Genomic DNA, 15,795 nt, shown 5'->3' with positions numbered 1-15,795 from the left:
TGCTATTCATTTTACGCACTGACAAAGAATGCATTACTTCCATCTTTCATTTCTTAAATACTCGTAATACACGTAACATAAATAAGTAAGCTTACCAAATTTAACATTCATATCTACATTTTAGCCCTTATTACTCTACAGTTACATGTAGTACTCACTGCAACAAGAAGTAGCATTGTACTTTTTCCAACCGTTTTGTTAATAAAATTATGGCCGGTTTAGACAGTCATAAAATCGTGATCATGAATAAAACAGTCTGCCATACCATGGATACTTGTTTCTTAATGTTCTGAGTTTAGACAGCCATGATATCGTGATTTTATAACCTCTTCAACTTGAAATATTTATTTAATGTAAATTTATGCTATCGTAGAAAATACATTGTATGATACACGTTCGTAAAGATATCTTCTTGGCTCTTGTGTTTTTGTGAAACTCGGCTTCACTTCGTTTCCCAAATTTTACAATCGTGCCAAAAAGAGAACCTTTACGAACTTGTCACATAAACAACTTTATTTTTAAATGTCTTATTCCTCTATTTCAGTTTACTTGTAGAATGTACTAGATCCGGCCATTCAAAAAGCCTTGCAGAAATTCTGCCTCTGTCATGAACACAGACGTTATATTTATTTACTGACATATTTTCTTCTTATTTTTTTTATTATTGGACTTCTCTAAGCAGAAAGCATTAACATAACATGACTATTTCGCGGTACTTTAAAAGTGCTTCCATCAACGTTTTCAGCGCGGGAACAATTCAGTGCTCGAAGAAACAATTCGGTTATTGCACGGCCACGCAACTCATGCCGAACATCGGCAGAAAACTCACCGGAACGAACATTTACGTAGTGAGTATTAAACAAGACAGACATCCGACGTATCTACCGCAGATTTAAAAACATGCCCCTTCAGGAACCCCTGGGAGCGGTCGGTCTGTTGGCGTTGGGAGTGCTCCAGATGTGGTCCAGGTCCTTGTCGTCCCATTCCAGTTCCGCCCGATTGGGTTCGATGGTAACATGGGAGTATTTTCCAACTGTCTGCCGTCTGACGCAAGGCATACATCGACGACGCCACATGATCACTAAAATGGAGCTGGCAACCCCCAGTGCGAGCAGGACGATGAACACGTCCAGAATGATGAGCTTGGTATTGATGGCATCTGTGTGCGGTGACGTGCACACGAAATCCTTGGGATCCATGGACAGCAGCAGCCTGTTGTGGTGCTCGTCAGGATAGAAACACCTGCAGGAAGATCGAGTAGGCAAATATTAATGTGACATAAAGTGTGTCTGGCTGATAGTGACGTAAGTTTAGCTTGAACATGCGATCTTAAAAGATGCTTACTATGTATCAGGTAAGGTAATTATAGAGTGGATATTAAATGCTCCCTCTGAATACCAGGATGTGTCATACCCAGTGCTCAAAATGGACGGGAGCGGACCAGAATGGCATTCAATACTTTTTTTCAATCCAGTGTCATTGTAAAAGCTTGGTAGCACCCTAGATCATATATGCTCAGATTGCTCGGCCTTATAGGCTTTGACGGTAACAACTTTTGTCAGGTTTACTATGTTGCCATCTAGTTGTTACATAAGGAGTCACGTCATAACTCCCATTTTAATTTCATTAGCGACTGCACTGCCATCTCGTGTTCGTTTACGGCGGACGGATGGCGATCCTGGCGGTTGTTCTCTTCAAAATGCTATCGATTTTAAGGGGTTAGGCACAGCTTACAGTAGTAAAATTTTGGAAATATTCAAAATTTTTTTCCTCCATTACCGTATCTTGTACAATAATGGAAATTAGTATGTGTAAAACATTGTCCTGCTATATGAAAAAAATATGTTTACGATTTAAAAAAAAAAATACTTTTTTTTTTATTTTCAAAATTCATTTCACTGTGCAGTGATGAAGCGTTTCCCACACAACTCAAAAACTATACAACATTCTGTGATACATTTTTTGTGTATATTTATGCATGTCATATCTACAATATGATGCAAGATCACTTCTCTACCTTGATAGATTGTCTGTTAGAAAATAGATACATTTTTAAAATGGACAAATATCAGTATTTTCTTCTAACAGAAAATAAAAAATATATTATTTATTAAGGAATGTAGTTGAAAGAGCAAGATATTGTAAACATAAGTTTCAGCAATAAAACAAAAGAGAGAGAACTTGAAAATGTTAACAAGTTTATGAGTTATGAGGGAAACGCTTCATCACTGAACAGTAGAACTGCCACTATTTTGAATTTTGAAAAATAAAATATAAATATTTTTTAATCCTAAATATATTTTTTTTCATATAGCAGAAGGACGGTGTTTGACACATACCAATTTTAATATTATTGTACGAGATACAGTAATGGAGGGAAAAAATGTTTAATATTTCCAAAAAATTTACTGATGTAAGCTGTATCTAACCCCTTAACATAGGGGTAAGCAATCTGTAATATATTATACGATCTAGCGTAGCACGTACGGTAATTGTTATTTATATTTGTGAATATAATAACTGAGAGTTGTCGTTAATATGCGAAAAAGAAAGTATGCATTGAGTGACAGGCCTAAACTTCAAGAAGATTTTCTGAACATTCGGGAATCAAAGTGGGAAAAGAAGTGGACTGTACATTGTTTAACTCGACATTTTCGATGTAACATAGTGGAAGAATGATATTAATTACTATATTAACAAAAATAAGTATAAAGACTCGACTTCACCATCATCGTCTAATAGAATGATGTCTTCTTTTTAATCCAATGATCACGGATAAAGAATTAAAATTTGCAGCAGAAGATAGTACTTTTGTTTGTTACTCCATCAAACATAACCACAGTTTTCGTTCGATAAGCTGCACTTTTTCCTTTGTTAGGAAGGTTTTAAATAGAAGCGGCTTTACTTGTGGTCGCACTAAATGTGAGAAGATTTGAGTGAATCTCCTGGCCTATTTTGCAATGAAAGCCCTTGTGAAGAAATTCGAACCAGCTTGGTTATCTCTGTGAGGGCTGATTCCTCCAATCATAAACATTTGCAAATTGTTGCTGTCCTCGTGAAATTTTATTCCTTACTTAGAAAGTAAAGTAATGGCAATTGAGTTAGTTTGTACAGATCTCGGATTTTATCTCTGCCGGTGGGCGACGTCATAGTTTGCGGTGGAGAGGAAGAGGGAAATCAGCGGTTGTACTAGTCTGTGAAAAAAAAGTTCGCCCAAATGCTTAACCCCGACTACCTTAAGTATTTTTACAATTATTTTAACATTAATTGTATAAGAGCTCAATGTTACGAAGCATTATTATGGTTTTCGCAATATGAAAATTACTCATTGTAGACCTACTAACTAAATAAATTGCAGTAAAGCATACCTGTACGTCCCTCTTCAGGATTATTGCAAATGTTCACTGTCTTGCTCTTCAGAATCACCAGTTTAGCTGATTTCACTTCCGAGATTGATTATTATTCTCTTTGCTTCATTGTCTGTCACTCCCTCTCGGTCCAAGTAGGCTACTCTTTCTCTATTTTCTCAACATGTGCACATACTTTTGTACATTCTTCCTTACCAATATTCAGTATTGTTCTTCACAAAGGTATATTACGTCATGCATTTTAAACGTTGTATTGTGTTGTATTTGATCTATTAGTAATTACGAAACTAAAACACTAACTACTATAAGCTATACTTCTAGAACACAATGATATAATAATAATAATAATAATAATAATAATAATAATAATAATAATAATAACTGTAACTCTGGCAATATCCAGACCCGAACCGACTTCCGATACACACATTACTAACAGGGAGAACAGTTCTGTTGGGAGCAATGCGACCAGATGTCTTTTGTTTTGCTACATTAGTACTCAACACCCCCAACCATGACAAGTAATCGAATCCCAACTGCCATTCGCGGGCAGAAATAAAATCCAAGATCTGTACGGCTAATTTGTTTAGCAATTTATTATCGCATAAAGCTGTCTCGATCATTTATTTTCAAACTCTGCTCAACCTGTCCGAGAATTCATAATTCTCCCATAATTTCCTTACGTTATTTCGATATTCGATATTCCGTGTAAAATAATAATTACTAGGCATTAGTAAGTTCATTACACAAGTTGGCCTTTCACCTTAGTTAAACTTTGCGCTGAGTTCGTATAGTCTCTTACTCACCTCAAATAGCCAGTATCCTCCAGAGAGAAATTGAGTTGACGAAGCCAGGCGAGTTTGCAGTCGCAGCGCCAGGGATTTCCTTGCAGGTTCAGATGTTCAAGTGTTGCCTCCAGCAATAGGAATGTTTTTGGACTGAGGGTGTGTAGACCCGCGCGTGCTAGAGACAGGTGACGTAGTGGAACAGCCTTAGAATCAGGCTCCCCGAACGCGAGTTCGTCGAATTTGTGCAGTTGAACACAATTCTCCATGGTGAGAACTTCCAAAGATGTGAGTCCTTCAAACGCATTCACCTCAACTTCCGTCAAGTTGGTCAGCCGATCCAATTGCAGTCTCTTGAGGTTCGGGTATGCAATGAAGCTGCCGGCCGTGAGCATCGTCATGTTTATTCCAGACAAGTTTAAAGATTCCAAAGTTGGTGGGAGGAAGTCTATTATCTTGAGTGGATTGTCAGCTAGAGAGAGATGATGGAGATGGGCGGCCTCGTTGAACAGGTCGTTTGGAATAGTGTCAATGTTCATGCTGTTCATCTCTAGGGAGGTGAGGTTCTTCTGTAGGGCGACTGTCAAGAAGCCAGGGGACTGGATGAGGAACTTTCCCAATCCAGGATTGTAGCTCAGCTTAAGTGCGTTCAGATGCGGCGTGACGCTGAACAACTGTGGACTCAGTTCTTGCAAGCGATTGTTCTCAAGGTTGATTACGGAGAGCACGGAGAGACCGTTGAAGATTTTGGGTGGTAGAGTCGCGAGCGAATTGTGGCTGAGATCCAGGAGTCTGAGATTAGACAGGCCAACAAATGCATCTTCGTTAAGGGCCGTGAATTCATTCCGGGCCAAGCTCAGTTTTTCTAAGTTGCCCCAAGGAGAAAATTGCTCTGAAACAAATAACAAACGCCAATTAAAACATGATTAGTACTTTTACTCTATGTGATAGATGAAATCAACAAACATAGTAATTGACACAGTCGTCGACATCAATGTTATGATTGTTTCTATTACGGGAAAAGACAGAAGCACACACTGATCTTCCAAAAATATTCTGTGCTAGCACATACAGGTGACTGTCACATTGACGAAGTTCATAGAGTATTCAAGGATAGTATTATCAGTAGGAATTTCTGATTCTCTGGATTCTCCGACGTAACAATTTGTAACTTTCATCTCTGGGAAACTCTTAGGGTGCTATTCATAGACATTTCGCAGCACGCGCTACGAGCGTACTAAGCTAGCCCAGCCTATCGACTGGTTACTTATACAGAATTCAAATCATATCCTATCGCTAACACTGGTTTATGAATACGAAAAACGCTGATAATCCACCGAAAGCTCGCGCTAAAAATGTCCATGAATACGGCCCTAAAAGACTAACTGCACAAAAGTAATGCATGTATTATGAAAAAACACTGACACAGCACATCTGGGAAAACGTCGTATCCACTTTTGAAAGCAAACTTCTTAAGATAAGAATGCAGACAATTTCAGTATCTCCTCTCTTAATTTGAGCGAATAAAGAAGTTTTGTTGAACTGAGTCCAATTTATTTATTTATTTATTTATTTATTTATTTATTTATTTATTTATTTATTTATTTAATTTTTTATTTATTTTGCTAATAACATAAAATATAATATAAACAGATAAAACTTCAGCCCACTCCTGAAAGTGTAGAACTCGTGCTCAGGGGCGGATTCCTGAATTTAAATTAAGAAGTATATAATACAATTTGTCATATGTCTACAACACAATACGAATATATAAATCTAAATCTATAATTTTTCATTATTTATAAAATCCATACTTAACTTTTTAAATTTAATACTAGAACTATTAGAATTGACAAGATTAGGATTTTAAATATAAATTTGTTATATATTCTATGATTAAATGCTGTAGCAGTGTTGCATTTTGGATCAAACAATCTTAAAGAATTCATACCTTTTGTTTCATGACTATGAGAATACAATTCAAAATTATTTCGATTTTATGTATGAATTTTATTAATACAGTATAATAAATTTGTCTTATTTTAAGAACATTAAAGTCTAAAAACAATTTTTGAGATGGAAAATCAATAGGTTTATGAAGACATTTTAATTATTTTCTTCTGTAATAAATAAAGTGGATTAAAATTGACTTTAAATAATCTACCCCATCCTATAATTCCATACATAATTACCGATTGAAATAAAGTTAAGTATATTGTGCGTAATAAACTTATTGCCAAGTAATTGCTCAATAAAACAAAATCATATATTGTTTTACGTAATTTATTGATTTGAATTACAGTGCCCCAGCACCTAGACATAAAAAAACTATTGCGCTATCTCTCCAACTGGGTGCATTCCAACCCACACAGGTTAACTATACTCAGATTCGCTGCGTACCCAGGCTTCGAGTAGGCAATCCCACACGTTCCCAGGCCAGCTTCCTCCATACGTCGTCAGCCGGCGTTAGGGGAATACTTGGTAATATCACCGAACGGTAGCGTTCTTGTATGAATAGGCTTACAGTATGTTTCACCGTGAACGTAACCTGGTATATAGTAACGATGACAACATGTCAATAAAAATGACGGTGAAACGAGTCCGAGAGCCAACACTGAAAGTTACCCAGCAATGCCGCTTCAGTTGGTTGAGAGAAAATCTCGGGGAAAACCCAAACAGGTAATTTGTCCCAAATAGTATTTGAACAACGGCCTGTTTGTTTCACAATCAGACATGCTTAACCGTTACTCCGCAGCTGCGGACAATGATGTTTTAACTGCTTATATTTAGTAATGTTTTACAGTAATAGCTTGTGGTTGTAGAATTACCAACACTGCACCGCGGATTACAGATGGCAAGCTGTATAAGTAGCCAAAGCCTGCGAGTGGCTCGTCCGAGTGTCAGGCTGCCGTTCTGCGGTTTCTCTGTAATTTATTTTCTCAGTTCCTGTGGCCGGTATTTCGGCTATGAAAATAAATTGGGATTGTGATACTATAAACTCATACATTAAACTGTTGTTACGGGTAAAAGTAAACTCCTGCGTGTAGTAGAGATAATATTTCATTTATCAGTGATGCTAGTAACTGCACAATAACGAATAAGCGCTGAGCCCCTAAACTAAATTTTTCGGTAGATACTTCACAAATTGAATTAAGGACCATAAAAATGACACTTCCAGTTCCTCATCTAAATAATGGCTGTTTCCAAAATCCTAAAATTCTCCACTACCAGGACCTCAGACATCAATCATGGACTGCATCGCTATCGTCATTATTATCATCGTCTTTGCCAATGTCACCGACATCATTGTTATTGTTGATGTCTAGTCTCGCCCTAGGCATCTACTCTCTTTCTAATTTGTACTTGTTCTCCTTCTCCTGCATCACATCATCATCATCATCATTTATATGGAAAACATATTATGTGTCTTTCACGTGTTAAATTTTATCGTGTTAACATGTTTCGGCCTGCTATTAGCCATCATCAGAACTGGTTGTTGCTGGTTTTGGTGCCTTTTGTTTTGTTTTCTGTGGGGGTGTGTTTGTGTAGTGTAATGTGGAGTCAGAGAGTGTATGTGTTCTGAAATTGAGTTGTGCGTTGAGAATTTCATTTGGATTGTGTTTTTGTGTGTTTGTACATATCGTATTGTTATAGTGTGTTTAGTTTCTGGCTTTTTGGTTGTATGTGTAGAATTTCCATGTCTGTGTTGATGTCTCTGTATGTGTGGTCAGCATTTGTGATGTGTTCTGAATATGTGGAAGTGTTTGTAATTTTGTTATGAATATGATATGTTCTTTGTAACGTATTTGAAATGATCTGCCTGTCTGTCCTATGTAGAAGTTGTTGGAGGTGTTACATTTGAGTTTGTATACGCCTTTGTGGTTGTATTTGTTTGTTTGTGTTGTTTGTGTGTTGAGATGTTTTTGTAGAGTGTTATTTGTTCTGTATGCGATGTTGTAATTTAATTTCTTGAATGAGGTTGCAATCTTGTGTGTGTTTTTGTTTTCGTATGTTAGTGTGATGTATTTTTTTGTCTTCTTGTGTTTGTGTTGTATTCTTATGTTTTTTGTGATTATGTTTTGTCTTTCGTATTACGTTTTTTATTATGTTGGGGTTGTATCCGTTTTCTTGTGCTATGTATTTGATTGTGTTTAGCTCTTCTTTGTAATCATGTCGGATCATTGGTATGTTGAGTAGTCTGTGTACCATTGTTCGGAATGTAGCTTGTTTGTGTTGTGTTGGGTGATTGGATGTGTTGTGTATGTATTGTTATTTTGGGTTTTCTGTAGAATTTGAATGTGTGTTTGTTGTCGACTTTTGTTATTGTGATGTCTAGAAAATTTATGGATTTGTTGTTTTCAATTTCTAATGTGTTGTGTAGCTTTGGGTGTATTTTGTTTATGTGTTGATGTAGGTTTTGGATCTGTCTTTTGTTTCCTTTGTATAGTATTAGTAACAAGGTAACATAAAATTTAACACGTGAAAGACACATAATATGTTTTCCAAAGTGATATAGTGTTAAAAGTTGTGTAATCAAGATGTACATTTATATGGGTTGGAAGCCCTGTCGTATTTCACTTAGCTGATGGTTTCTCATTAAAAAAAAGGTAGATTCGATCCCCGCAGATTCTTCGAGATTTATGATGGGGAAAACGGTTTTGGAGAGTACTTCGACTTATGCCAGTTTTACTTCACCATTGTTCTTGAAATAATACTCTACGTATTTTACTGAAAAAAAAAAAAAACAAAATATATTTCAACATTACTTCTTATTGCAATGACGATTTTCAGTTCAATAAATAATTTATTTCTCTCATTGCCTTGAATGATTAAGCATTTCAATGCCGTTTGACATACTTCCTTTTGCATACGTTGTGTTTCTCTGCATACATTGCTCTTCCCATCTTTCAGGCTCGTGCTAAAGAAATTGTGCCGACCATTCGGCATCGTATTATCAGTAGGCTTTTCGTTTACCGTCCCTGGAACCAGACATTGTACAAAAGTAGTGTTACAACGCTCAATCTGCACAGCGCTTTTCTACCCCTCCCTTGACTCGCTATGTTTACTTCTCCACTGACAGCAACTACTGCTGAAATTTCGTTCGCCGCAGCGTAAAGCCGTTGACAGGACTTATACAGTATGCATGGTTCTTATATTGCGCATGATTTTCTCCGGCTGTTGTATATGAACGAAATTTGCTTTATAGCTATAGATACAGAGACAGAAAAAAAAATAAATTTATCACTATCCAAAATACTGAAAACGCGTATGTCATTTCGGACGAGTTTTATGCAGTGCACACTACTTTTATTACACTACGTAAAGAAAGACAAGAACAGGCCTATTTTTAAAGTCGGTAATACTAATAATTCTAAAGTAGAAACAGTAAAAAAAAAGCAATTGGAGATTTTTGGAAATGAAAATAGAATTAAGAAAGTCATTCTTTCATTTTCCAGTAACAGTATTTTTTTTAAACTGGACTCTGCGGCTGAAATATTTTAAGAGATACAATATTATCTCTGGTTATGAAGAAAGTAAATGTAACAGGTAAAAACTAAGAGCAAACATAGTGCGTTCATCCTGTAGATAGCAGTAGTTGATTGCAAAAGAAGTCGTGAAGGTGACAAGGTATAATAAAAATGTACGACAGATAAGATAAGACTTGGAAAAGGTATTATCAAGTGCTGAAGTTTGCTTAATGGTACATTTATAATGTTTTAATGAACACATCACCAAGTGAGCACTTTGGAGATTTCTGCTGAATCCAACCATTTTATTTAGTTCAAATTCAACCCCCTGATCTTTAATAATTAAGTCATTTTCCGTATTGCATCGTAATGTTTCTTTGTGATACCGTCTGGTTGATAGAACTTCAGACAAGCTTATGGGTTATGCATATATAGTTTTCTGATTTATTATGTAATGCGCAATATAAAGTCGTTTTAATTTCTAGTCTATATAGAGTTGGATCAATATTCTACATCGATAACCATTTTTTACTCCACTAGGCCTACTTGATACTTAGTAACATAATTTCAAATTACATATTCTTCATAAGTAATCTCTTGATATAGATATTAAAATGAACATACGAGTCCTATAAGATTAACAAAATATATATCATTTTAATCACTTCAAATATTTATTAAAATGCAATCTCTCAGCGAATCATTATTAGTTTCTACTTAGTTAATTAAAACAGTGCATTGATAATAACTTAACACGGAGTGCTGTCATAATTGCACAATTTAAAGTGAATATACATGAGCAAACTGAATTTATTTACCGGAAAAATTGAAGACACACTATCTGACTGCCTGCAGTGCGAAAAGATAATGTGACGAAACATAGAACAGAATGACATACAAGATGAAACATAGACAGATATGAGGTATATTCAAACGCCTGAACAAGCATCGTTTTACTTTATTTCCCAAACAACTTTAATACAGTAGTAATTTACTCTACAATGGAAAATAAATTCAAGTATTTAAAAAATATCAAGTGACCCTACTAGAAGTATAAATCAATTTCGACACCGACAAACAAGAGTAAAGAGGTTTCTAAAATAAAGTAAAGTATCAAGTGATTCTGCTAAAAGTATCACTTAATTTCGAGACTTCTAAACATCAAGAGTAAAAAGGTTTCTAAAGTAAAGTATCAACTGATTCTATTAAAAGTATCAATTTTGAGATCTCTAAACATCAAGAGTACAAAGGTTTCCAAAGTAAAGTAAAGTATCCAGTGATTCTGCTAAAAGTATTAATTAATTTCGAGACCTCTAAATATAGGGTTCCCAGATGTCCCATGAAATAGGGATCGTCCCGTTTTTCGCTAATGCGTCCCGCTGTCCCGAGAAAAGTCATCGGGATAGCTTTCCGTCCCGTATTTTGGAGTTCTAAACTGAAAAAACCGGAAAAGTTACAATGTCTTCTATATTACAAATGACAAACATCGCACTTCATCATTGCAGATGGACTATTATGAAACAATATTATTGTGAGTTATTAATTTCCCTTCAAGTATGTCAAAGGAAAATGCAGAGAAAGATGCTGGGTATCTCACTCCACGACAGGATCTCAAACGAAGAACTACGCAACCTCTTAAGCGACGCGGATGTCTTGGAAAGGGCAACAAAGCTAAAATGGAAGTGGGGAGGACACGTGGCAAGGCTAAATCCAGAAAGATGGGCATACGCAGCTACAATGTGGGACCTATACACGGGGAAGAGAAGACAAGGGCGACCAAGGCGCAGATGGGCAGACATACTCGCAGCGAGGGCCGGAAAACAGTGGTCAAGAATAGCAAGAGACAGGGAAAAGTGGAAGGAACTAGAGTAACACTTAAGTGAAGTGAACATTGTACAATCTAAAGTGTATATAGCTTGTAAGAAGAAAGTTAGTGCCAGTGATATATATCAGAGTACCACAAGTCTTACTTGAAATGGCTCACCAAGTAAGTTACATCGAGCCACCCCTTTCTTAGGAGGCCTTTGCCCTACACGGGACAGTACCAGGCTATTCATTCATTCATTCATTCATTCATTCCCCAAGGCGAGTGATGGCAACACCAAACGTTTAGATGAAGCCTGGGTGGATCTTTTTAAAACTACTGAAGGAGAACTCCCAAATTTGAAGAAGGTAGTGGAGTTCATCATGTGTATCCCTGGAATAAATGCGTGTGTCGAAAGATTATTTTCTCGCATGAACGCTCTATGGAGTGATGAGAAAAATAGTCTGTAAAAACAGTAAAATTAATGCTTGTTGTAAAATCATTCTTCAGTAAGGATTGTGTTGCTTTTCATGACATGATCTTCAAAATAAACAATTGTTAAGTGAAATTCATTCTTAATGCAAATATGCTCACCAACAATTTTGTTTACTATTTGTTTACTTACCCTTAATTAGTGAAGTGTTTGTGTAGTAAACTTTACTACACATACTTAGAAAGATTGGCATATTTGATGGGTGCGAATACTAAACTTACTCAGTGATAACTGGTAAGTCTCCCGTATTTTTTTTTTTCCAATATTCCTGGGAGCCCTATCTAAACATCAAGATTAAAAGGTTTCCAAAGTAAATTATCAAGTTTTTTTGCTAATAGTATCAATTAATTTCGAGATCTCTAAACATCAAGAGCAAAAAGATTTCCAAAGTAAAGTATCCAGTGATTCTATTAAAAGTATCAATCGATTTCGAAACCTCTAAACATCAAGAGTAAAAACGTTTCTAAAGTGAAGTGATTGTATTAAAAGTATCAATCAAATTCTACTGACGTTAAATTTAAAAATGAATTGTTCGAAATTATCTAACCTATCTAATAAAAGAAATTCAGTAGGCCTATAATACAGGAGGTTCAACACAGAATGTTAATATCTGGTCCACAGCTTTAGCTGATGGTGGGCTGTATCAAGCACGTGTGCTTTAGTAGCCTTACAAAGGCTTCTCAAGGCTACATGTTGTAAGCTATTTACTGTGCGATATACTTCGTACTGAATTAATCTTTTGTGTTTAACTTCTCTTTCACTGGTTTTCAGTTTTGAAACTGAAGAAACAGTAAATAGCTCACAATCAATGGGCGGGTGGAAAGAACGGACTACATGGTTATCGAATACAACGTTGACAAATTGAAGGAGAACAGAAAAATTCATTAGCATTCTTTCGCTAGCGTTACTTTGGTAACAGGTTATAGACAACAACGTGAATTAATTATCGCTTCGCGAGGTAGAAATGAGTCCGTGATAAAATTATAAGTAAAACTTCAATTGTACTCGTACTTCAAATAACGAGTGTTCCAAAAGTAACTATCCATTACATTAAAACGCAGATCTTTTGTATTTCCTTTGCAGTTAATTTAGCACAGAATAGCATATGGTGTTGACCACAGAACGAGAGGTCAGTGTGCACGGGCACGTGTGTAATACGAAGACGTCTGCGACGAATTTACCCTTAAATTCCATAAAACAGCTCCAACAAGGGCACACATTCATAGTGCTGTGGACAAATTCAAGCCACAGGCAGTGTGCGTCATAAGCGATGTCAAGGGCGACAACGCATAAGCAGACCTGTGCAGTATGTACACGTTGCCAGTGAGAGGAGTTCAAGAGCAACAACCCGGAGCCTCTGCAGAAAAGGGAGATGGAATTAGGAGAAGGAATATGTAGGGCGGAAAAGGGAGAATGATGATGAAGGACGGAAGAGAGAGAATGAGAATGAAGGGCAGAAGAGAGAATGAGAATGAAGGGCAGAAGAGGGAGAAAGAGAATGAAAGACAGAAGAGAGAGAAGGAGAATGAAAGACAGAAGAGAGAGAATAAGAATGAAGAACAGAAGAGAGAATGAGAATGGACAGAAGAGGGAGAATGTAAATGGACAGAACAGGAAGAATGAGAATAGACAGAACAGGAAGAATGAGAATGGACAGAAGAGGGAGAAACATGGACAGGAAAGAGAGAGAATGAGAGTGAAGGACTGAAGAGAGAATAAGAGTGAAGAACAGAAGGAGAATGAGAATGAAGGACGGAAGAGAGAGAATGAGAATGAAGAACAGAAGAGGGACAATGAGAATTAAGGACAGAAGAGAGAATGAGAATGAAGGACAGAAGAGCGAGAATGAGAATGAAGAACAGAAGAGGGACAATGAGAATTAAGGACAGAAGAGAGAATGAGAATGAAGGACAGAAGAGGGAGAATGATAATGAAGAACAGAAGAGGGACAATGAGAATGAAGGACAGAAGAGGGAGAATGATAATGAAGAACAGAAGAGGGATAATGAGAATGAAGGACAGAAGAGAGAATGAGAATGAAGGACAGAAGAGGGAAAATGAGAATGAAGAACGGAAGAGAGAATGAGAATGAAGGACAGAAGAGAGAGAATGAGAATGAAGAACAGAAGAGAGAATGAGAATGGACAGAAGAGGGACAATGAGAATGAAGGACAGAAGAGGGACAATGAGAATGAAGGACAGAAGAGAGAATGAGAATGAAGGACAGAAGAGGGACAATGAGAATGAAGGACAGAAGTGGGAGAATGAGAATGAAGGACAGAAGAGGGACAATGAGAATGAAGGACAGAAGAGGGAGAATGATAATGAAGGACAGAAGAGGGACAATGAGAATGAAGGACAGAAGAGGGAAAATGAGAATGAAGGACGGAAGAGAGAATGAGAATGAAGGACAGAAGAGAGAGAATGAGAATGAAGAACAGAAGAGAGAATGAGAATGGACAGAAGAGGGAGAATGTAAATGGACAGATCAGGAAGAATGAGAATGGACAGAATAGGAAGAATGAGAATAGACAGAAGTGGGAGAAACATGGACAGGAAAGAGAGAGAATGAGAGTGAAGGACTGAAGAGAGAATGAGAGTGAAGGACAGAAGAGGGACAATGAGAATGAAGGACAGAAGAGGGACAATGAGAATGAAGGACAGAAGAGAGAATGAGAATGAAGGACAGAAGAGCGAGAATGAGAATGAAGGACAGAAGAGCGAGAATGAGAATGAGAATGAAGAACAGAAGAGGGACAATGAGAATGAAGGACAGAAGAGAGAATGAGAATGAAGGACAGAAGAGGGACAATGAGAATGAAGGACGGAAGAGGGAGAAAGAGAATGGACAGAAGAGGGAGAATGAGAATGAAAGACAAGAGGGAGAAAGAGAATGGACAGAAGAGGGAGAATGAGAATGAAGGACAGAAGAGGGAGAAAGAGAATGGACAGAAGAGGGAGAATGAGAATGGACAGAAGAGGGAGAATGAGAATGGACAGAAGAGGGAGAATGAGAATGGACAGAAGAGGGAGAATGAGAATGGACAGAAGAGGGAGAATGAGAATGGACAGAAGAGGGAGAATGAGAATGAAGGACAGAAGAGAGAGAAAGAGAATGGACAGAAGAGGGAGAATGAGAATGGACGGAAGAGGGAGAATGAGAATGAAGGACAGAAGAGGGAGAAAGAGAATGGACAGAAGAGGGAGAATGAGAATGAAAGACAGAAGAGCGAGAATGAGAATGAAGGACAGGTGAGGGACAATGGGAATGAAGGACACAAGAGAGAATGAGAATGAAGGACGGAAGAGAGAATGAGAATGAAAGACAGAAGAGCGAGAATGAGAATGAAGGACAGGAGAGGGACAATGGGAATGAAGGACAGAAGAGCGGGAATGGGAATGAAGGACAGAAGAGGGACAATGAGAATGAAGGATAGAAGAGAGAATGAGAATGGACAGAAGAGGGAGAATGATAATGAAGAGCGGTAGAAGGAGAATGACAATGAAGGACGGAAGAGGGAGAAAGAGAATTGATAGAAGAGAGAGAATGAGAATGAGAATGAGAATGAAAGACGAAAGAGGGAGAATGAGAATGGACTGAAGAGCGAGAATGGGATGAGACGAGTGTTGTTAGAATTTCATAAGGAATTAATTTTTTTATTTACTGGGTTCCTTCTTTGAAACATATGTTACCGTACATGAATTTTGAGACGTTTGATATCGTCGTTCCAATGGTAAAGTTACGAATCTGCATTTTTAGAGAAATATGGATTTTAACATTTTTTTCGTTGTTACTACTCAAGGCACACTTTGGTAAATTTTGGAAAGTGTACAAAAATAACTGTTCCTGGAATCACCAATAACAGTTTTACGGAAC

The 15,795-nt window shown here is 37.1% G+C and overlaps 1 protein-coding gene across 1 annotated transcript in view; it reads right to left on the bottom strand.

The window, feature by feature from the left end:
- Nucleotides 1–624: 624 nt before the first annotated feature.
- Nucleotides 625–15,795, bottom strand: part of LOC138710676 (leucine-rich repeat neuronal protein 1-like) — a 98,316-nt gene continuing 83,145 nt past the window's right edge. Inside the window, exons 3-4 of the mRNA XM_069841730.1 lie at nt 4,175–5,045; nt 625–1,242 (exon numbers count right to left, since the gene is read on the bottom strand). Of these exons, the coding sequence (XP_069697831.1) occupies nt 909–1,242; nt 4,175–5,045 (1,205 nt within the window). The 3' untranslated portion in view covers nt 625–908. The remainder of the gene's footprint in view (nt 1,243–4,174; nt 5,046–15,795) is intronic.

Source organism: Periplaneta americana, chromosome 12 (genome assembly GCF_040183065.1).
Source record: "Periplaneta americana isolate PAMFEO1 chromosome 12, P.americana_PAMFEO1_priV1, whole genome shotgun sequence".
NCBI lineage: Eukaryota > Metazoa > Arthropoda > Insecta > Blattodea > Blattidae > Periplaneta > Periplaneta americana.
Note: the sequence above shows the minus strand (reverse complement) of the source record. Positions and strands in the feature narration are given on the sequence as shown.